The sequence below is a fragment of the Acanthaster planci genome, linkage group LG15 (assembly GCF_054643075.1).
Source record: "Acanthaster planci isolate LZ-2023a linkage group LG15, COTS_SCS, whole genome shotgun sequence".
In the NCBI taxonomy this organism is placed as follows: Eukaryota; Metazoa; Echinodermata; class Asteroidea; order Valvatida; family Acanthasteridae; genus Acanthaster; species Acanthaster planci.
The window spans coordinates 8,687,647-8,710,259 of record NC_141791.1 but is presented as its reverse complement, the minus strand read 5'-3'; the positions used below and the strand labels follow the sequence as shown (position 1 = coordinate 8,710,259).

General features: G+C 42.8%; 2 protein-coding genes across 7 annotated transcripts in view; one reads left to right on the top strand and one right to left on the bottom strand.

Moving 5' to 3' along the window:
• The window catches only part of LOC110977612 (EEF1A lysine methyltransferase 1-like), an 85,948-nt gene that overhangs the window by 31,794 nt on the left and 31,541 nt on the right, over positions 1-22,613 (top strand). For 4 of the 5 annotated variants that reach the window (XM_022231895.2, XM_022231894.2, XM_087146956.1 and 1 more), the window contains one exon: positions 16,137-16,219. In XM_022231895.2, coding sequence (XP_022087587.1) covers positions 16,137-16,219 — 83 coding nt within the window. Of the gene's footprint in view, positions 1-12,941; positions 14,292-16,136; positions 16,220-22,613 lie in introns of those variants that run through there. The other variant, XM_087146957.1, reaches the window with a different exon arrangement.
• Positions 258-4,918, bottom strand: LOC147796664 (uncharacterized). 2 transcript variants are annotated; one of them, XM_087146954.1, is made up of 4 exons: positions 4,817-4,918; positions 3,692-3,856; positions 3,217-3,305; positions 258-2,715 (listed from the first exon to the last, which is right to left on the bottom strand). In XM_087146954.1, the coding sequence occupies exons 1-4, from the start codon at positions 4,857-4,859 to the stop codon at positions 1,993-1,995; spliced, it is 1,020 nt and encodes a 339-aa protein (XP_087003080.1). In that variant the 5' UTR covers positions 4,860-4,918; the 3' UTR covers positions 258-1,992. The 2 variants fall into 2 exon arrangements, with proteins under 2 accessions (XP_087003080.1, XP_087003081.1); XM_087146955.1 differs by having other exon boundaries at positions 258-2,712.

Here is a 22,613-nt window from a genome sequence, read left to right as displayed (position 1 = left end):
GTCAGTGATCATCAACTGTATCACAATGTTTTCGCGCATAACAAGCTGCAACAAGCTTAAGCATACAAATATGGGTTTAGAGACAAACTTCTCCTGAAGTAATGTGAACGTGTTGTCTGCCTAGATGATTGTCAGAGTTGTGGTACTGATTGCGCAAATCCTGGGTAGAGATAAATGGTCCATAATAAGGAGTTGAAAATTATCCTCGTCAGAAAATCAGTCGTACGTTGGGGCTTGTTTAGTTTTGTTTTTATACGTTGCTGATCGTTAAGAACAAGTTGGCTATAATTCAACTGCATGTACATGCAAACTTAACAATTACAATCAAATGAAAGTGAATATCGCCAAGTTACACAAAAATTGAACATTAAACATCTGTTGTCAAGAATTTGACTCTACTGGTGGGTGGGATGAAAAAGGCTTTGCTCAAGAATGAGATTCAAGTACTAACCGGACAAAGAGCACAATATGTGACCTGTCACCACAACATGAGCTGAAAGTCGGAATTTTCAAAAATTGAGATATTGGTATTTTTGAGTTCAGCAGAAAAAGAGCTCTCCGGTGGCATTTACATTGAACACTTTGGGTTGAAGTATAAGGTGACAATGTGACATTATTTTGGCAGCTTTGCGTCTTTGTTCCCGACATTTTTTCAACATTTCAGACCAGGCATGCATAATGCGACTGTCAACAATGCAGTGAAAATGACATTTTTTACTCTATGATCCTGCGAAATATTTGGAATTAAATAGGAGACGGATTAGTCTTTCCAAATAATACAAAATCCCCAAATTAACCTCCACTTCAATATGATTTTGAACCTTTGAAATAGGAAAGAGCGGTTTGCGACTTTGCGCTCATTTTTTCGTGACGGGTCACATATAGTCGCTTTACGACAAACTACAATAAAGACAAGATCTTGACCACAGTCATGCGATTTACTGTCTAAGTTTAAACTTCATTGTTCAGTCGCCTGCGCTTGCGCAAGATTTCGCGTCCATTGGTGTCAATTGCTCTTTTACAGTTACGCCATTCCATCTCCTGCAGACATTGTGGAACCTGAATAACGCGGAAAAAGTGGCGGCGCACCGCGTCCAATTTATCCTGGTCTAACTGACCCACTTCGCCACACTTTGGTTTTCCGCACCTATTCGATGCAAGATCATCTTCATCAAAAAATCTTCGTGCCAGCCGGACAGCAAAGTTCACGCTCGACGAGCTTGCTCGTTGCATGCGTACCAACTCTTCAATCGGAAATTCGTCATCAGTCGCATCTGTGCTTGGAGATGGAAATGAATCGAGATCTAGAGTTGATACTGTGTCGAGTTTAATCGCTGGGTTAATTTGAATGAGCATTTTTTCAATGATAGTGAATTTTGCCATTATTTCTTTCCTCATATCCCTCTGTTCCCGTTGAAGTTCTTTGAGGAAGCTAACTACTTTGTCATCTTCAAATATCAGAGGGATTATTTTCTCCAGCGCTTCAACTTCATTGTCTTCTCCACTGTGGTCTTGGGTGTCTGTGCTATTGGAATCGTTTATTTTTTCTGTATGGATCTTGTCGCCATTGTCAACCCCCGAAATGTCAGTTGCGTAATCTCCCTCAGAACCGTCTTCATCTTCCGCGTCAGTCGTGTTTGTTTCATCCGCATCGTACCGATCTAAGACCATATCGCTTGTGTCATCTTGATCAGTGCTGTCTGTCATGTCACCGTCAATCTTGTCTCTATCGTCCGTCACAAACTGATAAACGTCCGTTAAACCATCTCGATCAGTATCGTCAGAATCATATGGAGTTTCTACTTCAATATCGCCCGCGGTTTCTTCGTCTTTGTCGCCCAATGATTCTTCGTCAGTGTCGCATTCAGTTTCTTTGCTGTTGTCGCGCGCAGTTTCTTGGCTGTTGTCGCGCACAGTTTCTTCGTTGTTGTCGCACGCGGTTTCTTCGTCGTCAGACTCACCTTTGGTTTCTTCATCCTTGTCACCCGCAGTTTATTCTACGTTGTCGCGCCCAGTTTCTTCTACGGTGTCGCGCGCAGTTTCTTTGCCAATTTCGCGCCCAGTTTCTTTGCCATTGTCGCGCGCAGTTTCTTTGCCAATTTCACGCCCAGTTTCTTTGCTAATTTCACGCCCAGTTTCTTCTACGTTGTCGCGCCCAGTTTCTTCTACGGTGTCGCGCGCAGTTTCTTTGCCAATTTCACGCCCAGTTTCTTCTACGTTGTCGCGCCCAGTTTCTTTGCCATTGTCGCGCGCAGTTTCTTTGCCAATTTCACGCCTAGTTTCTTTGCCAATTTCACGCCCAGTTTCTTCTACGTTGTCGCGCCCAGTTTCTTTGCCATTGTCGCGCGCAGTTTCTTTGCCAATTTCACGCCCAGTTTCTTTGCCAATTTCACGCCCAGTTTCTTCTACGTTGTCGCGCCCAGTTTCTTTGCCATTGTCGCGCGCAGTTTCTTTGCCAATTTCACGCCCAGTTTCTTTGCCAATTTCACGCCCAGTTTCTTTGCCAATTTCACGCCCAGTTTCTTCTACGTTGTCGCGTCCAGTTTCTTGGCCGTTGTCGCGTGCAGTTTCTTCGTCTTTGTCCCCTGTCGTGTCTTCATCGTCGTGGCCCTCTGCTTCTTCGCCATTGTCGTTTGTGTGTTGGCCCTGTCCCCGAAACAGTATACGAGCCTGTTCCTGTGGTTTCTTCTTTGTGGTAGTGCCGCCTTGTTTCTGCTGAAACAAGTAAGTTAGGAGTCGCCAAGTAACAAAAGTGGACTAAGATTTATTCTCTAGGAAATTTTCCATTTGTAAACAAAAAATCGTGACTAGCACGTGACGCTGGCCACGAGCTTCATGTTGGAGCGCAAAAGCGTGACATTTAAGGTTTGGTTAAATAACAGGATAAACAAAAAAGATGAAGACCCTGAAATCAGCTAAGAGTCTGGTATCCCCCCTCCGGCTGCGTTTAAGTCAGAACACAGGCGTTCTGGCTTGCACAGTCAAACGTTATCGAGACCCCAGAATTCATGGAGCTGTCAAACTGACATCAAAAGCGAGGCCACCAGAGCCAACTCCCCTGTGATCACTCGATACCAGCCTTTTTCTTTCTCCAAATATTCAGAGAGGTTCCGGATGTTGTAGAAGCCGGATAGTATAAATCTGTGGTTCCACGGGATTTTTCCTGATCGGGTGCTCGGAGGGAGTAATCTAGCAAATCATCAGACTAAAATTCACCTGTTCCATTTTCTCATGCTTTGGTTTCTTGACTTTCGTAGATTTGTCCAAAAGGGCTCTGTCATACTCGTTCAAAATTGTGCGGTCATCTACAGTAAGACAAATCAAAGTTGGGCCAGTTATGAAACAAATAGCCGAATTTTTGTTCTTCTTTAGTGTACATGTACACACCTCCGTCAATGTAATAACTTTGGTGTCACCTTAACAGTGCTTTAATATTTCTAGTTCATTGTTATGAACGAGGAGTTCCATTAACTGGGCGACGATTGCCTTCCCCTGCGCAGGTAGGCAGAGTTCCGAAATTGAACCAGAACCAGGCTGCTCAATTCAGATAAAACTGACTCGCTTGAGTATTATTTAATCCCAACACAACTTTCTCTTATGAAATGGAATTGTATTATTGGTTTTGTATATTATACATATTGCAACGTTTATTTGCTTGTCTAAATTGATTTCATTCATTATAGGAGTTTACCTGACATACAGAGGACCTTTGCTGATAGTCGTTCTCCAGACCACCTTACATGTACTGTGGATCCAGCAGTTATTTCATTATGTGGACCACAAAACTCCACCGCTAGCGTTTTGACAATGGCAGTTTTGTTATCCACGTCAAATAAAACTAAGCTTTCTCGTGGCACTATAAATTAAAGGAAAAACGTAAATTAAACAAAATGTGCACCCTTATCTTTCTCAGTTAAGCTGATGTGAAGAATGTGTGTTCAAATGAAGTCCGATATTACGGCCTACTTTAGTGGCATCCAGAAATCAGACGCGCACTTGTTCCTGTACGTGGCGTACCGTGCTTCAGCAAATAACCATCAAACTTTATACATGAACATGTATATACATCTATCTTTAAAAAGTTAAACCATGAATACCTCCATTCATAATTTGAACTACGTTTAAAGTCAATCAGAATATTGTTTTATATTGAACGTACATTGCATTTATCGTGCCCATTCTAAAACCTACGAGGCCGTGTACTCCCCACGGCCACGCCTAGTCCACGGGCTGCCCACGCGCTGCCCACGCGTGGCATAAGCCCCTGCTAGCGTAGCTATAAATATAGACCCATGCTTACAGTACATGTAGGTTAGGCTTATGACATCTGTATGCATAGTGAATGTGTAGCCTCCGTGCGTAGCGTTATTATGTAGGGCGTATATGTTAGTACTTGGGCAGTGCAGTACTTATGCATAGGCTAGTGCAAGAAATTGCTCTGTACTCGCATGACACACATTGAAGCAAATACTCACTTAGTCGTAAGTTGAGTGCAGGTGACAATTTTTAATTCATACTGTCTTGGCACAAGTGAGGACCAATGAATTTCCCACCTTGTCTCAATTTGTCCGAGTTTCATGGCACTGGTCTATGCTCTCGCCATCAGAACAGGCGTACACTGTATGCGCATTATCGTAGAGCGGCATATGTGGGTGTGGCACTGCATTGGATGTTAGACGGGCCCTAAAGATACAGGCTTGCATTGTTTTTATCATGTTCTTAAGTTCGCATATTATGAGGTCAGATAGTTTTGAAGTATTGCTTGACTGGGTAATCACTTTCTACTCATGATAATTACATTTTATTCAGTACATACCTTTCAAACGCTGTCTCAAGGTGCTCATTTGAATTGTTGCCATTTTGCAGCCGCGATGCGCGAGAGGCAGGGAGGGCAGTACAGGTCATAGACTGGCAACCGGTCCAAAAGGTAAGTGTCGGGGCCGTCTGAGGCTTTGCAGGATCAGTGTGGGTGATATTGATGAAATTTGGCGCAAGTGGTAGAAAGTAGAACATGGCCCTCCAATTTGCAAATAAACCTTAGTACCCGGATGCACGCCCTTGCCTTGCTATGACTTTTGGGATTACTTTTTCCAAATGGGAAATGTACGATCGGCATTTATCTGGGGTGACGCGTGTCCGCCAGAATTCCTTGATACCATTTACAAGGTGCATTTGGTTCTCTGGTTTGACTTTTCTTCTCAAAAAGTGTTTGAGCTCCGCCCAAAGGTTTTCAATGGGGTTCATGTCCGGTGATTCAGGGGGTGTCTTCCACCAGTTAATGCCAAGATTTTCCATTTCTTGCCGTGCCCTGTTGCTCGTATGTTTGGGGTCGTTGTCCTGCTGTAACCGGTATCCATCAGGAAAGACACGTGTTGCAAATGGGTGAAGTGTATCGCGTAAAATTTCGGTAGCGTAGAACTCACCATTCATTATACCTGAAAAAATGAGCAGGTCTGTTCGGCCACGCTTTGAAATTCCACCCCATACGTGTACTTTGCATGGATGTTTTGGTCTTGCTCGTAGTGTTCGTTCTTGGCCTTTCCTCCTGAAAGATCGTTTTAGATGTCGTTGAAGTTCAATAGAACATTCATCAGTCCAGATAACGTCGTCAAAGGTTTCTCCATTGGTCAGACACTCCTGAGCAAACTGCAGTCGCTTCGGCCTGTTTGCCTGTCGAATTAGTTGGCAATACCTCGTCCCCGATCTTTCCCAGCCGAGACGTTGCCGAACTCGTTTGACTGCAGACAGGGACAGCATAATGCCAGTTTCGTTTAAAATAGTGGTCTGCAGGTCGGTAGCATTAAGCTCGTTGTTTTCATTTAGGCTGTTATCTATTAGGTTCTCGATTTCCGCTGTGCATTTGGTTCTTCGGCCTGTCCGCCGCCTGTCGACAAGGCTTTTGTCCCGTCTCAACTTACGAATAAAGCCACGGATTCCGCTGATGGAGGCAGTTGCATCATTCTCGCGTAAACACGCTTGGATGTCTTGAACGGATTTTCCAGCAGCGTTTAAGAGTGCAATTTTTTGTCTCGCAAACCTCCCAAAACGAGCCATACTACAACTTAAAGTGACAAGACCACGGGTGAAAAGACGATTAATACTCGCGTTTATAATTAATTTGCGACTGAAAATAGCCTGTACAGTTGTCTTATCGCCAAAATCGTAGTGCAATGTGTATTCCGCGCGTGGATTTCGCAAGGGACTTTTTTTGTACTTGTCTTAAATAATTTGCTTCCTGCCATGCCCTGATGCATGTATTGTTTTAACCATCGGTTTTCCGCGTGTACCCTCTCTATATAGCTTAGGGTAGGCATTAAAGATCACAGTGGGAGGAAACAATTGCGTATGCCACGCCTGGCTAGCTCGTACGGCTTTTCGATGTGCAATTAGTTTATTTGGAGGTGCACAATGAACGTAATGTATTCACTAAAAAACTCTATTAAATTCGTACTTGTGAGCGGAGGGTAATATGGTTTACCAGACATTAATTTTTTTTGTTTTATCTTTTTGAAGACACATATAAATTGTTCAGGTCATTTGCCGATGTTGAAGTTTGGCACAAACAAGTGTGTGCCTGATTTCTGGATGACACAAGAAAGTAGGCCCAAATATCAGACTGGATTTTAACACAAAGTGTTCTTTTAAAGTTTCAAAGAAAGATTAGGTTTTTTTACAATGGGGATTGAAAAACTGCCAATTTCCAAACACAAGCAGTGATGTTTTGTGATCCAAACAAAACGAATAAACAAAACGAAATAGCTGCTGGATCCACAGTACATGACGTCCGGGGAGCGACTGTCGGGAAAAGTTCTATGTAAGTCAGGTGAACTCCTAAAGAATGAAATGAATTTCAACATACATGTTGCAATATTTATAATATATAAAAGCAATAATACAAAGCCATTTCATAATAGAAAGTCATGTTTGGGTTAGATATTAAAGTTTTATCTGAATCGAAGAGCCTGGTTCTTGCTCAATTACAAAACTCTACATATCCGTGCAGGGGAAGGCAATCGTCTCCTAGAAGGGACTGAACGGTTTTCAGCTCAGTCTTGAACTCCGGACAAAATGGTATGTTGCTAATTCTCCTCACCCAATTAATGGAAATCCTAGTTGTTCGTATAATGAACTAGAAATAAGCACTGTTAAGATGACACTACGGTCACAGCTAGTAAAGTTACATTGACGGAGGTATGTTTACTGAGTTTAATCACTTCTTCGAAACGGACTCTTCTGTGGTTTGTCTTATCCTAGATGACTACACAAATTTGAATGAGTACGACAGAGCCCTCGTTTGGGACAATTCTACAAAGAATTCCAGGAACTGAAACATGAGAAATTAAACAGATGACTTTTTATTTGATGATGTTGCTGTCAACCCGACGTCATGTTAAAAGAATCGACTTTTCGCTCCCAGGCCTCTCATGTATTTATGTTTTCTGTTCTGATACAGTAACGTAAGATGCAAGTGATGAGTTTTCAAAATGTCTTACCTGGTCACTCCTGTCTCTAAGTGTTGCTTCAGCAGAAAGATGACAATACTAGGGCAAAGAAGAAACTTAGGGAATATGCAGGTAAACCAGTTCGGGAACAAAGTCATTCATAACGAAGAAACCATACATGTACGTGCATCTGTTGAAAAATCCGCGGACGACAATGACGAAAAATCGCGGTCGACATGTATGGAGAAAGGGCGGGTGACAACAGCGAGGGAACCTTGGGTGACACAGACGAAGAAACCACGTATGAAAATTAGTGTCTATTTACTTCCACCCAACATATACATGTATGTAAAAATGCAGTGAAGACAAATATTTATCTTTACAGGCATATATGCAAGACTAATCTTTTATGCCTTACTAATTGGTTCAGCTGCATGGAAATGACTGATGGCTCCGTGGAAATTGTAATTTTACGAACTGTTATACCGTTGATTTTTATGGTCCTGATTATTTGCAATTGGAAACTGTTTAAATCAACCAAGCAATCTGAATTTGAAAAGGTCTGATAATGGCTACTGATAATTGAATATCTCCCCTTAATACCGGTACCTAAGAAGCCTCAGTACAGAAGTGTCTCTTTGCAAACAGATCTGACTTTTCATGAGTGCCCGAAATGGTAAGATTTGTTTTGCCCATTTTTGTTGAAATTTATGCACATTAAACAACGTTTACGAGTTGCCGCTGAGTAACCCTCCTCGCGTTTTCCTCGCGTGGGCATTTACGTTTTAATACGCATTCATCCCAATGTGACCACTCTCCGCGCGTTTCCCTCGCGTGAATATGCAACATACATCATTACACATGTAGTACGCATTAAAACCTTAAATTGCTGAAGCCTTAACATAATGAATATTAAAATAAACTTTGTACTCAACGAACCTTGCAGTCTTTCTAGCGATACTTGTGAATCTCCCACCCCACTCTCCGTTCCGTCAGTTACCAAGCACCTTACTGTTTCTGCTTTAACCTTAGTGTAGCACAATGATCAAAATCGTCAACTCAAATATCACCCTAGTGGCCATGGTAGACAAAACTGACATGCTTTGGTCATATGCTACGAACCAAGTCTGGATTTAGGAATAATCTATTGCTTGGTAAAACACAGGACCCGCGACAGAGAGGGGGCAGTGCACAAAACAAGAAAAATCATCGGAAGAAATCTCGTTTATTTCAATCAATGAACAGAGATTGCGCAGGGTGTTACCCCTCCTGGTTGTCGGGCTTGGTAAAATTTGTGATTTTAAGCATGTTAACCTTGCCACTAAATCTGTGCTTAAAGTGTGATGCAGCCTTTTTCTCCAGTTTATCATTTCTTACTCTGTCGAGTGAATCGAATCTGAAATGCTTTTTGTCGTTACCCCCCCAACCTTTGTCTATAATTGGCAAACTCGCCCGAGATTTATAAAAAAAAATTAAGATTGAGTATCAAGATGTATTTTTGCGTTGGGGAGATGTTAATTATACATATAACGGCTTTGCCCTTACCCAACCCAATGAAAATAGTTCGCGATACCCGCTGCTTCATTTGACTCGGACCGGCCAGCCGACCCCGGCAAGCTCGGTGGTCGAGTGGTTAAGACACCTGCACTAGTAAGCAGGAGGTCGTGGGTTCGAGTCCCACCCGAGTAAGCTTGTGAGGTTTTTTTCGCAAGCTCTCGGACAAGCACTGAGCATACAGTGTTTATTAATATACGTTGGGTAAGGGCAAAGCCGTTATATATAATTGAGTATCAAGTTTAGTATCTTCATTTGGTGGTGCAAGGGTTTCTTACAGATGGCAGGCAATTAAGATTCCTTCAATATCTGCCGCTCAGAAGCTTCTGGCATTGGTTTTCCTTTCTCCCTGGTTTGGAAGATACCAAACGGGCCAGATTGCAAGAAACAGGGATGTGATTGGAGAATTGGGAAAAATCCTGAAACTGCAAGCGCGACACGCAGCCGAGACTTCAGAAAACATGAAAGTGTGAACATCAAATGCGGCCTTCATATTACGCGCTGCGTGTGTGCAAGCGCAATGAGCATGAACACTGCGGTGCGTGTACGTACGATGCAGCTGGGCTCGATAAGCACGCTAGGCTTCTCATTTACTCATATAAAATGCACGCGAAATACAGTGCTGCAGCCGAACTGCCGAACCGAACCAAAACTCGTCGAACATGGCACTTTCGAACCGAACCGAACTGGTCGGTTCAAATGTTCTGCTTTCATATGGCATGGCATTGATAGGGCACGGAATGCACTCACGAAAACGTGATAAAAAGCAAACACCACGAAAAATGGATAACGTGTTGTGCCGCACCGGCGCTCAGCACATGTGCGTGCACACACGTACATGTACATGTACCTGTACTATGAATGTACTGTACGTGTACAAGTACATACAAGTATATACACATGTACGTGTACATGTACATTGTACATGTACAGTAAACTTACGATGGCCCCGCATCACGCGATGGTTGTAAAAAGCACGCGGTGAGATTTTTCTAATAATCAACCGAGAACATGCAACGTACGCCTTTCCACTGCACAACATTTCTAAATTCTCACTACATCCGACTGTGCTTAAGTATATTCAGATTTAGGATCATGTTTATAAATTTCCAATAGCCACGCCTTTACGCTCCACATTAGGCCAATGATGTCATAAATGGCCGTGCAAAACGAATTCTGATTGGATGCTGATCACAGTCGGACTCATGGTCGATGGATGCAACTCCGGAGGGAAAACTGATTTTGCCAGGCGGGCCTGTCCAGCGCTCCAGAGCGAGACAAGATTTGGGTCGTGCTGTAGCCCAACTTGCCTCTCGTTGACCGTATTTGATCGAAGTTGAAGCGTGAATACGTTGTAATGGAATTCCGCCAAATCTCTAAGTTTTAGCAAATCTCAAATAACAAAATGCCGTTATCCGTTCAAAAATGACTAATAGAAAACGCCCCTTCGACTACGTGGGCACCATCCTGAAAACTTGATACCAAAGTTCTTCTTGGAATACATCGAAAGCCATGGTTTGGCTGTTGAATCTTTTCGTGAAAAATAACCAAAACCAATTCGCTCAAAATCTCATTGCCAATATCGACCATGCATGTCACACTCAGTCATACATGTACATGTTTGTAACGGAGTTTTCCTATTGGTTCAATGTGGTTGAACAGTTGAAAGCTTGTCTTATTTAGACTCCACACACTGCTTTGCTCCGTCGCACGCGGTTGTCAGAGGCACAGTGCATGCGTACGTGTAACACAGTGACGTCGGCGCTGAGGCCTCTACTCTATTTTATGAAGGTTTTATGAAGGAGCATGAATATTAATTAAATATGCCAAGTTAGCGCACTATTTCCGCCATTCAATTTGTTAAGTGAAACGTCACACCACTTTAACCCACACCCACTGCATGTGAAATTCGTTAAGTGAAACGTCACACCTCTTTAACCCACACCCACTGCATGTGAAACAATGGAAACCGAAAGGAAACTTTGGCATTCGTCCAATCGCAGTGTTGCATGACTGACGAAGTCGTACTGACAAGCCGGGTAGAAGCTTGCTCAATTTATGACAGATCGATTTCAATATATGCCGCAAGGCAATCAAAATGGCGGTAAAACACCGTAACGAAACAGATTTTCGTTGTCACGAAAAGAGGGATATTTAGTGCCAAAAATAAAGACGCAACGCAGGTTTGGAATTTTATTGATCAATAACATTATTTTCGAAAAATCACAATGCACACTTGCGTATACATGTACACACTTTTTTGCGATGTTTGCGTACATGTAACTCCGAAATATCATGACGAATAATTGTGACAACTCGAACAGAACCGATGTACGGAAAAAGGATGATTACTACAGTAAAATGAAGCCAAACACACAGCAGTAACGTTGAGTGAACCTTGGATTTGAAAATCGTAATGCACTTGTTCTTTTTGCGCGGCAACAATGGGCCTGCTCGTGTGCTGCAGCTGGCTGGGCTGCGCCGTGGCATGCCCGGAGCTTGGAAGCCGGCTTTGATGATTGGTATGCATGTACCTTTACTGCATCAAGACGGTACGTGCACTCAGAAATAAAAAAAAAATAGTGCATGTAATTTACTTTGCTGTTTGCTTGATCTCGCTGTGGTGATACCCTTACGTGGCCCGTGCGTGAGAACAAAACGATTGACGCGCATAAATATAAACAACCCTAATTGTACAGGGAACGAATGCGACGTTAACCTCTCGCGTGTGATTTGAAACCCACGCGTGGCAATTGGAACTTAATATTTTTCTCCTTGAGCACTGTGTATTTGTTCCACGCGAGGCCCTGCATTGCCACGCGTGGATCCCCTGCGTGGATGTCTCTTAATTTCGGGCCGTACTGTATGCCTGCAAACAAGGACCTGGTTGACTGAAGACTTGATCTTAAGAGTGATGGAAGGAAGTGCTGTGGAGGTACATGTATCAGTCTGTCTGGGTGGGTTTTCTCTAGACTCTGTGCTGAGTCTGTGGATAAAACTGCCATCCTGCTTTCTTGAAACCTTGATGTCAAGAAATGAGATGTCATCTATTTTCTTGTTCCATGGTGAACTGGTTGCTGCTGCGAAGCCTGTTGAGGTGTTCCCGGAAAAGTTGGAGGTTTTCCTGCCCATGCTGCCAGATGACAAAGTATTGTCAACATAACAGATCCAAATCTTGGGTCTGTGATCTGCTATGACAGTGGCATTCTGTTTGACTTCTTCCATGAATAAGAGATCCCATGGAGGTTATGGCTGTTTGTTCATAGAATTTATCCTGCCATCTGAAGCTTGATGGGTTGATACAGGTAAGGAGCAGTTCAGAGCCTGTTGCCGGAACATTGCAGGGATTGGAGCTTGTGCTGCAGCTTCCTCTCCCTGGATAATGTGGGGTCTTTCCAAAGTGTACGGTTGCAGCCTGATTTGAGAATGTCTGCTACCTTGCGGTCATACTTGGATTTGCCCATGACCACTGTGGCATTGCCCTTGTGTGGTTGGAGGATATGGACGGACTTGTCTTGGCATAGTGATGAGATGGCTGACCAGTCTTGTCTTAAAAGGTTGGGCTTGGCTTGGTTGTGTTTCTGGAGGGCTTGGTTGATTTGTAGGCGGATCTTGTTGGCTTAGGATGTGTTGAGATGGTGGAGAGCTGGCTCAGTGCACTGGATGACCTCTTTGACTGTTGAATGCTTAGGGACTAGGGCCAATTTCATACCCAGTGACAGAACTTTTGTTTCATCAGCAGAAAGGGTAAATTGACTCGGGTTAACTACATGTACAGTACATTGCGATTGAAAGTTAACACCAAAATGGGAAAATTTTTTCACATTTTTTTCTCTTCCCAGGGAATTCCTTTTCATTTCACAAATTGTGAAAAAGTATGCCAAAAGTATTCCAAAAGTGGGAAAATATTTTCACACCTTTTCACACTAGTGGGAAATGATTTTCACAGATTTTCCCATAAGTGGAAAAAGATTTTCACAGATTTTCCCACAAGTGAGAAAAGATTTTTGCCCTTTTTCTCACAAGTGGGAAAAGATTTTCACAGATTTTCTCTGTGGGGAAATAATTTTGCAAGCTTTCTTCATTTAGTTGTATTTGTACATGTAGACATCAGAAAGTTTTGTTTTCTGTGGTTTCAAACATGCGCATCTCTGAATATGGAAAGTGGAGGAAAATCAGTCTGAGAGAAACGTTCTTCAATTCTCAGGAATATTCAGATTACTTGCGGTAGACAGCATTAATATTTCAACGCAGTATGTTTGTCAGTTTTGAGCAAAATACAATGCAACAGGAGAAATCAAAGCTGGCTATGGTGGAGGTTGGAGACAAGCACTGAACACCGAACAGCTGAATTACAGTAGATTGCCATTATAGCGCTCTCTAACGTGTCTTATAAGATATAAGCGTTTAAAAATTAATTTAACCCACTTGGATGGATGCTCAACATGTGCACTGCATATGTGCACATGAACATGTATCCACATGTTGTCATGTGTGTAAATTACGTTTACATGTATCGGCAAATGTATGTACCATGATTTGGGAATAAATGCTTTGTATCCGGTTATCTCGACATTTTCGTGACGCCGATCAAAAAAAAATCACCAGATCTCTTTAAAAACCCCCACGGGACCTTGTGTATGCTGCATCACGCACCGCATAACCAAGCACACACTGCATCTACACCTAGCGCGACATCCTGACTGCCACTGCATGCCCATTCATGGAAAGTCCAATCGCTGACTTTTTCCAATAACCATGTGACCACAGAATGTAACATGTCTTCAGAAACCCAAGTGAAAACTGACCCGATATGTCACACCAAACACAATCGGTGAAAAGACGAGATTTGCTACATGAAAATACACGTACAATTTAAGCAGTTTTTTTATCCGTCGATTGTAAGAAACCTTTCAGTAACAAAATACTGCATGTAGTATTTCATTGTTAATTTTTTGTGTGCCAAACTACACCACAAAAATAAATAAAAAGTGGGCAAATAACCCATGTCGCCACAGCCGAGCAAGTTAAGTTTATTGTAATACACACATTTTATGTGCTTCGTGACTTCGTAACTTGGGGACTCCCGTTTATAATCACCACTCAACATCCAGACAACTTTTTAAACATTTATTCTCCGACATTGACGAGTGTTTATCTATGGTAATCCAAGAAAACAGCTGCGCCACGTAAGCGCGGGTCGCCGTAGTGAGCACATCTCCGCGTTCGCGCTGCATGGACTGGACGGCGCGACCGAGAAAATCGCTACTATACTACAACAGCACACTCCACGTGGTAAGTTGGCCTGACCTGCCCCAAGCGCAGCGCAGCCTGCGTAATGGACTCTTCACTGCATAATAGTCATGTGCGTGTGGCAAGTGTTGAGCATTTTCGCTGCACAATGCTTCTCGTTTTTGCAAGTTTCTGCATGATTTTTGGAACCTATCGCAGCTACTTTCGCAAAATTTTCACCCTGTTTTTGCACACTGTTTTTTTCTCAATGTTTTTGCAAATGTGATACGCCGTGTTCACAAAAGATTCGCACCATTTTTGCACGATTTTCGCACTGTTTTTGCACATTGTTCAACCCTTTTGCATCCGATTCGCGGCGAATTTGCTGCGAATTCGCAGGGGGGAAAAGTTGTCAAAATGCGAATGCGAATGTTAATTCCTTTCTTTTTTTTCTCATTCCTTTTCGCAGCATTAACTTTCAAATGCAACATACTGTATGGTGTGCTTGGTGAAAGATTCCTGAGAGCGAGGGGCGAGGGTAAGATTTGGTGCAATGTTGACTGGAGGGGACAGAAAATTCCATCGGGCATTAAGATTTGGGACGTAGGAATATACATATACATGTAGGAGATCCTACAGGTACAGGTACATGTATGTCTAGGCATGGGGGCTGTAGGCATGGGGATATACACATGTACATGTACAGTGTAGGTAATCCCATTGCCTGGGTCGATACTCTGCTAGAAGCGGTCCCAGTAACACGCTTGGAGATCTTGAGGAATTTCGTGACTCGGCGGCAGCATGGTCAGTGGAAGATGGGTGAGCTGTTGGATTGTGTTGTAATCAGCTGCCGAGGTGCATGATTGGAGCTGCTCCTACCAAGTACATGTACATATAGGTAATGCAAATTCACTGGCCTAATTATGAAAGGGTGAATCTAGTGGTACCAGTACTTACATACATGTAGGAGAAGAGCAAGGCTTGCTTTATGAAGGCTGGAATGGGATTCGTGGTTTTGCATGGGTCATGGAGATGGCGGCCTGGAGGAATGAGATTGGAATCTCTGCAGTGTTTCATAAAGGTCAGGTTGTTGACTTGGAGCATTTGATGAAATAGTGCTCCCAAAACTTCACCTTGGCGGTGGTGAGCTTCTTGTAGAGCTATTTCAGATGAGTGTTTCAGCTTTTTATGGTGAAGGCAGCATGCTACATGTAGTTATAGAGGTTTGTGGTAGCACCATGGTGACCTCTGCAGTCTTCTGACAATGGACAGAACATACTTTTCGAAACGTTGAGTACCTCGTTGCATGGTGCTACTGTCAACTTGTAACTAACTTGCTACATGTACTGTACCGGTACTTTCACCATGAAAAAGCAAAGCTCATCTAAAGAAAGCCAGTGTGAGCTTTTCATATTTTGTTCGTATGTATATATTTGTGTACTGATTTTTCCCCATCAAACTTTTGAAATTCATGAAATTCCAATCTGTGCACACAAGCAGTTTCAAATCTTTTCAGTAGTTTTAAATCATGTCAAATTTTCCTCCCACAAAGTAAATTGCTTGGCAATGGAATTTCAAGGGGGTGAGGGAAGTGCTTGACTTTACATAACCTCCTGTAGGTTTATTTGTGAAACAGACAATTTTATTTGATGAAAAAAATGTTTACTTTTATGCATTAATCAAACATTCAATAGTGTGTTTTGTTTTTAGTTGTCCGTTGAGAAGTTCGATAATGCACATTTTGACTTTTCACCATCAGAAAGTGTGGTGAGGGGTTGACAAATGGCACATCCTCCTCTGGTCAAGGAGAGGGAATACATACATGTACATGTACATGACTATCCCATTGAATTTATAGAGAAAAGCAGATACATGTAACTCCTCCAAATACAACTTTTTGGTTTTTAGAGTCTGTCACAGTTTTGGTACAGTGATGCTACTGCTGAAGTATTGGCCAAGGAAGCCCTCCAAGCTGCTGGTTTAACTGGAAGGTAACATTCATGCAATATTTCTGTGAATGGAATTGCAGACTTACTATAATAGACTTGAGATAGATTCACCCTACTATTTCATACATTTACTGGACATACTTGTATATGTAGTAGGTGGGCCATTGCACACCCCACTTGCTGGTTTTGTGCATGCAGTCAAGTGAAAATTGTGAAAGGGTACTGTACAGGTAAGTGTGTCAAGTTTTTGGGTGCCCATGGCAAGGGGGTTGGCTCTTTAAGCCATGTTTACATTGGACTGTTTTAACGAATAATGCTTGTATCAAGAATAGGTAGATTTCCAACACTTTGATGAAACTTGACCATTTGGTGAAGATGTCTATAGAAATGGCCATCAACATGACCAACAACATTTATAGTACAAACTATCAAAAAGATACAATCAAAAGATGATACATACAAGTGCTATGCAGAGCAGTAATAAAGATCGGCCATGATGCTGTGCTTTTTTGGAGTTCTAGAAACTTCTGTGCACCTCATCAAATTAATTCAATTTGCCATACTCTTTCCACAAAGGTCCACCAGCATCATGCAAAAATGCAACAAAGCAATGAAAAGGTTTCATGTTAAAGCTGTTGAAGCACAGATACCCTTGACTCCCACAATCCCTCGACCCCCTAGATCTGTAGATTGATAATTTCACTTGTGGCCATGTAATACTTGCTGCTGATAATGAATGGGATCACGTATGAAAACGGGACTCTTCCCACTCGCACATTAATTTCTATGGGGAACATTTCATGTACCTTTGTTTTTTTTTCTAGGAGGGTTAGGGGCAGGTATTACATGTACGTGGTTAACTACATGTACAAGCTCGATAGTCTCATGGAATCTTATTCAGTAAAGAAAGTAAAGTTTGAAGGTAAACCAACTAATCCCCCTCCCCTCAAATTGTCAAAGCTGCATTCATGTTAGTGTTGAGCCAAGATGACAGAACTCAATACTGAACTCGATTGAGCCTATGCTGCTCGCGCCAATTTCTAATGCGCCCTCTCGTGACTTCATTTCACCAATCAACGGCTCGTTCTACATGTACCATCTTGGGAATCTCCCACAAACCGTTTAACTTTTTCGTTACTTTCCTCCGGATTTCCGGAGGAACCAATCAGCACCCGGGGATTTCCAGTTGAATCTCTACATATATGGGATGAATATGGATCAATGGCCTGCATCACATGATCTATCATGCAATAAAATGTACATGTACAAGCACTACTATGTGATGCTAAACCTACTGTGCAATTTTGTTGTATTTTCTTCTCAAAAGGTCCTCCACCCCATTTATGAATATTGCCCCAACCTTCCTATGACAAATATGCATGTGCAACTGTAACTGGGATAGAAAATGGAAACACTATGGGGAACTGGGGATTAAAACATTATCCAAACAAAATTGTGCACAGGCCTATGGAGCTGATCATGTATTCAAATCCCCTGGCCATCTCAAAAACTATGGAAGGAACTGGAAATAAAGAAAGAGAGGAACAGGAAATACTGCACATGCGGCAAAAAGAACAAAGTCAAGTAAAATAGATACAAATGAAATATAAACTAGTAGTGTAAATGGGGAGTTTCCAGCCAAACCAATTTTGTCGTTTTTTTGTAGTATTTTTTCCCGGCACTTTGTTCAATTTTAATTCTGTAAATTTAACAAAATTTCACAACATTTCACTAATTTTAAAGATACACAAAACTTGCAATAAATTCCGCAAACCCGTAAACTCCACAGTACTCAAAACTCGCACAAAATTACACAATCCTCAAAACTCGTGCAAATTTCCGTAAACCCGCAAAACTCCGCAAAACTTGTGCAAAATTCTCCAATCCGCAAAAATTGGCCAAAATTTCACAATTGCAAAACTCGCCCAAAATTTGCCAAAACCACAACCTGTGCAACCTTGGCAAAATTCTGTAAACTGCAATCTGCAAGGCGCAAAACCTTCCCAAAATCTGCAATCGCCCAAAACCTGCAATCGCGCACGGCGCGCCCCAACCTAGAAAAATGATGAAAAATTCTTCAATGCCACCCCACTCCAAATGGACCTGACCTTTGCCACACAATTCAAATACACAAAATAAGTCACGACCCACGCCGATAAAAATGAAGAAAATTTTGAATTACATATAAAAAGAATTTATAACATAAATAATGGAGCAAATCACAGCTCGCAACCGAATAGGTTAGTGTACAAGCACAGTCACTACGGTTGTAATTTGGGGAGAAAAAAAGATTTAGAAGAATATGTCATTGCTCATGATATTACATTACTGAGACTGCTGTTACAATGCAACTGCAATGAATTATTAGAAGCGTTAGAAGATGTATAAATCAATTTAACTATTTACGTAAGAAAACGGTTGCCGATTTACAAAGATTGGTGGATAACTTTAAGCCTGAATTCGACGGGAAATCGAGGTCAAACTAAAAAGAGATTTTTCTTACCGCAATTAAAGATTTTATTTATCCAAAATTATTTCAAAAATTAAATGTGAAACACATTAAAAAATTTAAAAACCATTTATTCTCCAACTCTATGTGCACAAACCACACATTGACACCACGTTTTTGTTTTTGGCAAAGATTTCGAGCGGCAAGTTTATTTGTTTTTGCTGATTTCAACACCACTTTCTATTGCCACACTTGGCAGAAATTCTGTAAGATTTCTTGGCACACTTGCCATACTTGCCACACTTGGCAGAAACTCAGGCACACTTGCCAAAGAGATACTTGCCACACTTGGCAGAAAAACAGGAACAAACTCGCCAAAGGCTTGCCACACTTGGCAGAAAAAGGCAAGGTTGTTAGCAGAAAGACTTGCCACACTTGGCATAGCAGGTTGGAATTCCTTGGCACACTTGCCATGCAGACAAACCCCACCGGAACCAGTAGGTGCTTGTCCTATAATTAATAGTCATGTGATTCTATTTATCCTTTACAACTTCAGAAAAACTTACATAAGGCACCGCTTGAACAGGCGGTTGGAATAAGCCCCACCAGAACAAGAGGATGCTTGGCGTAGTGTTTAAGAAAAACGAAATGAAACATTACTAACAACTAACTTTACGTTATAATCACTGCGAGATAATTCGCCTAAATTGTTTATTTGTTTACTTCGGAAACTGCGTGTCGCTCCCAGGTAGTTCCTGCCAATAAACCAGTAAAAGCTAAATTCATAGTCCAAAATTATGGTGGAGATGGGGAGGTGGTGGGTTTAATTTGTGTGTTGCCGCCTCGAAAATCTAAGCCGAAGTGGCCCATTTATTGTGCCAAACTTGCTGTGGCTCAACCGTTATTTCCTTGAGGCCTTCTGGCTTCACCAATTATTCCTTTCGAGACAGTTTAGGTGTCTGGGCCCCGGAAGAAGTACCACATTCTCTGAACCCTGTGAGGCCTCTGTTGATTGATGTAAGGCCATGCAGCCACTTTGCTGATTCCATTAAGCCAGCTAGTGCAAGACAGTGATGGGTGAGACAGTAGTGCCTTGTTCACCATGGTATAAGCCAGATGACCAGGACTGTTTCAACGACTAAACGACGTGCGTTGTGGTGAATAATGCATTTTATCCCATAGCGATAAAATAAATTATTCTCCAACTCTATGTGCACAAACCACACATTGACACCACGTTTTGGTTTTTGGCAAAGATTTCGAGCGCTAAGTTTATTTGTTTTTGCTGATTTCAATACCACTTTCTATTGCCACACTTGGCAGAAATTCTGTAAGATTTCTTGGCACACTTGCCATACTTGCCACACTTGGCAGAAAAAGGCAAAGTTGTTAGCAGAAAGACTTGCCAAACTTGGCATAACAGGTTGGAATTCTTTCGCACACTTGCCATGCAGACAAACCCCACCGGAACCAGTAGGTGCTTGTCATAAAATTAATTGTCATATGATTCTATTTATCCTTTGCAAATTCAGAAAATCTTACATAAAGCACGCCGTTTTTTTCCACCGCTTGAACAGGCGGTTGGAATAAGCCCCACCAGAACAAGAGGGTGCTTGGCGTAGTGTTTAAGAAAAACAAAATGAAACATTACTAACAACTAACTTTACGTTATAATCACTGCGAGATAATTCGCCTAAATTGTTTATTTGTTTACTTTGGAAACTGCGTGTCTAGGTAGTTCCCGCCAGACGCGCAAGGCACGCCCCACTGGGACGACCGCCCGGACTTCGAGCCTCCCTTTCTGATACTACCTACGCAAGCAAACACTTGAACAATGCCACCCATTAGGCCCACATCCCGGGAAACGATTCTATTTTTCCAAGGCAGTAATGATGTAGTCTTCTAAGTTGGCCCTAAAATACGCATTGCCCATGTCAGATAAGTGGACACCATCGTAACGATACAATGCGAACTCCGACCATCGGAACTGAGGGTGGTGCAGCACTGACACTCCCAGTCGACTACCGAGCGAACATGCCCACCTATTGATCGCGCGGCGTTTCTTTTCCATTTTTGATGGATTAGTAGACCTAAAGTAACAGGCGCGCGGTAAAATATCTGACCAAACCAACTGCACCTCTGGGTAAGTGTCAAGACACTCTCGCATAAAAAGTGCCAGCCTTTGGCGGAAACAGAAAAAATCGGTCTGGACCAACTCGTTAGTGCCTAAGTGGACGATTAGCATGGCCGGACGAGGCCATCGTGCTGCGAGTTTCGCCATTAATTTGGTTACGTCACCATATTTCGCTCCACCCAGGCCATTCCAGCAGACGTCGTGCCTAGTCCGGAGTGTGGTCTCTGCTCAACTTATGATGGAATCTCCAAGTATCCAAACATCCCCTGTGAACAAAGGGGAGAGGAACCAGGAATGTTCCGGTGCCGTTGTTGCTGTTAAATATGAGTATTACTTTCAGTAGTTTATACATTTGTATATATCTATATATATGTTTTTTTTTTTTTTTTAATTTATCCTTAATTATATCATCCAAAAGGTGGAAAGTTCTAGGCTATGCACACCAGACCAGCAATTGTCTCTGGCTGATTACACGTTGGGAAAATGACACGATATCGGCAGGCGAATATAACGCTTTGCGGCCTCCGAATGCCAGCGGCCCATTGTCTTGATCTGCTCAAGGGGAAAACCCAAGGCGAATGCGGTTGATGCCACTCTGATGCGAAAGGAGTGGGAGCGAAAGTGGGTGTCTGCAAGCCCTAAAAAACAAAGATTTTTTCTTAAAGTGGCATTAAATTGATACTGTGTCAGTGGCTCGCCCCCAAAGTGGCAGAAGAACGCGCCGGGCGATGTGGGGCGAATCCGTGAGAAGTTTGTCAGGGCGCGGACCGGGCAGACACGTGCATCAACTGAGCGCACCAAGCGAATAACTTGAGGAGGGCCAGTTTGATTAGCTTTCGTATGCCGGAGGGAAATGAACACCGCTGCATTGTCATCATCTGCCTCCTGAATATGTACGTCAGACACATGGAGGAGTGATTGTTGGATGTTAGACTTGGCAACTGCAGTGAACTCGCTTATGCGCATAAACCCAAAGAATGCGCATAACATGGCAGCCCGGAAAAGCGCAGCTTCATAGCTTGTGGGGCACACATGCGGAAGTGCGTTAATGATATCGGTCAATAATGGTAAGGTCACTGGCCGCCGTTCATCGCCACCCGGTTTATCCCGGCAACAACCTGTCAATAATTTCGCTACCAGAAAATCCCGCGTGGGATCGGGCCAACCTTGAAGCTTATGAAAATAGCCCACCGCCTATACATAAGTAGCTATAGTTGACGCGGCAAGACGCTGGAGGGACAGCCATGCTATAAACTGCCGAACATCGTTATTTGAAGCCCATTTAGTTTCATTAGGTCGTTGGCCCATAAATGAACAAAATGCACGCCAACCCGTCCGGTAAGTTTTGTGCATGTTTGCCGTTGAAGCAGCCACCAATAACCGATGCATCTCACCTTCTATTACACCCGGAGAAGGTCGGGGGACCGGTGTCATTGCTATGTCTGCCTGTGGGGCCAAGGCCCGGAAGAGATGCACCTGGAAACGTGAGAGGGAATCGGCAATTTCATTGTGTACTCCGGGGATATGCACGGCCTTAAATGTGATATTGAACCGCAGACACTGACACACAAAAGCTCGCACTAACCGCATGATCTGGTCGCAAGTAGATGACTGTTTGTTGATGATGTGCACAACTGCTTCGTTGTCTGTGCGGAAAAGCACTTTGCGCTGAGCTAATTGGGACCCCAACAATGCACTGCAATCATTAGTGGATAAAACTCACAGTATGCTATCGACGGGGATAGCGCCCTAAACTCAGGGGACCAACGCCCGTGAAACCATCGACCGCTGAAGTACCCACCAAACCCAATGCTTGCAGCAGCGTCTGTAAATAACTCTAAAGCGTCATTGTC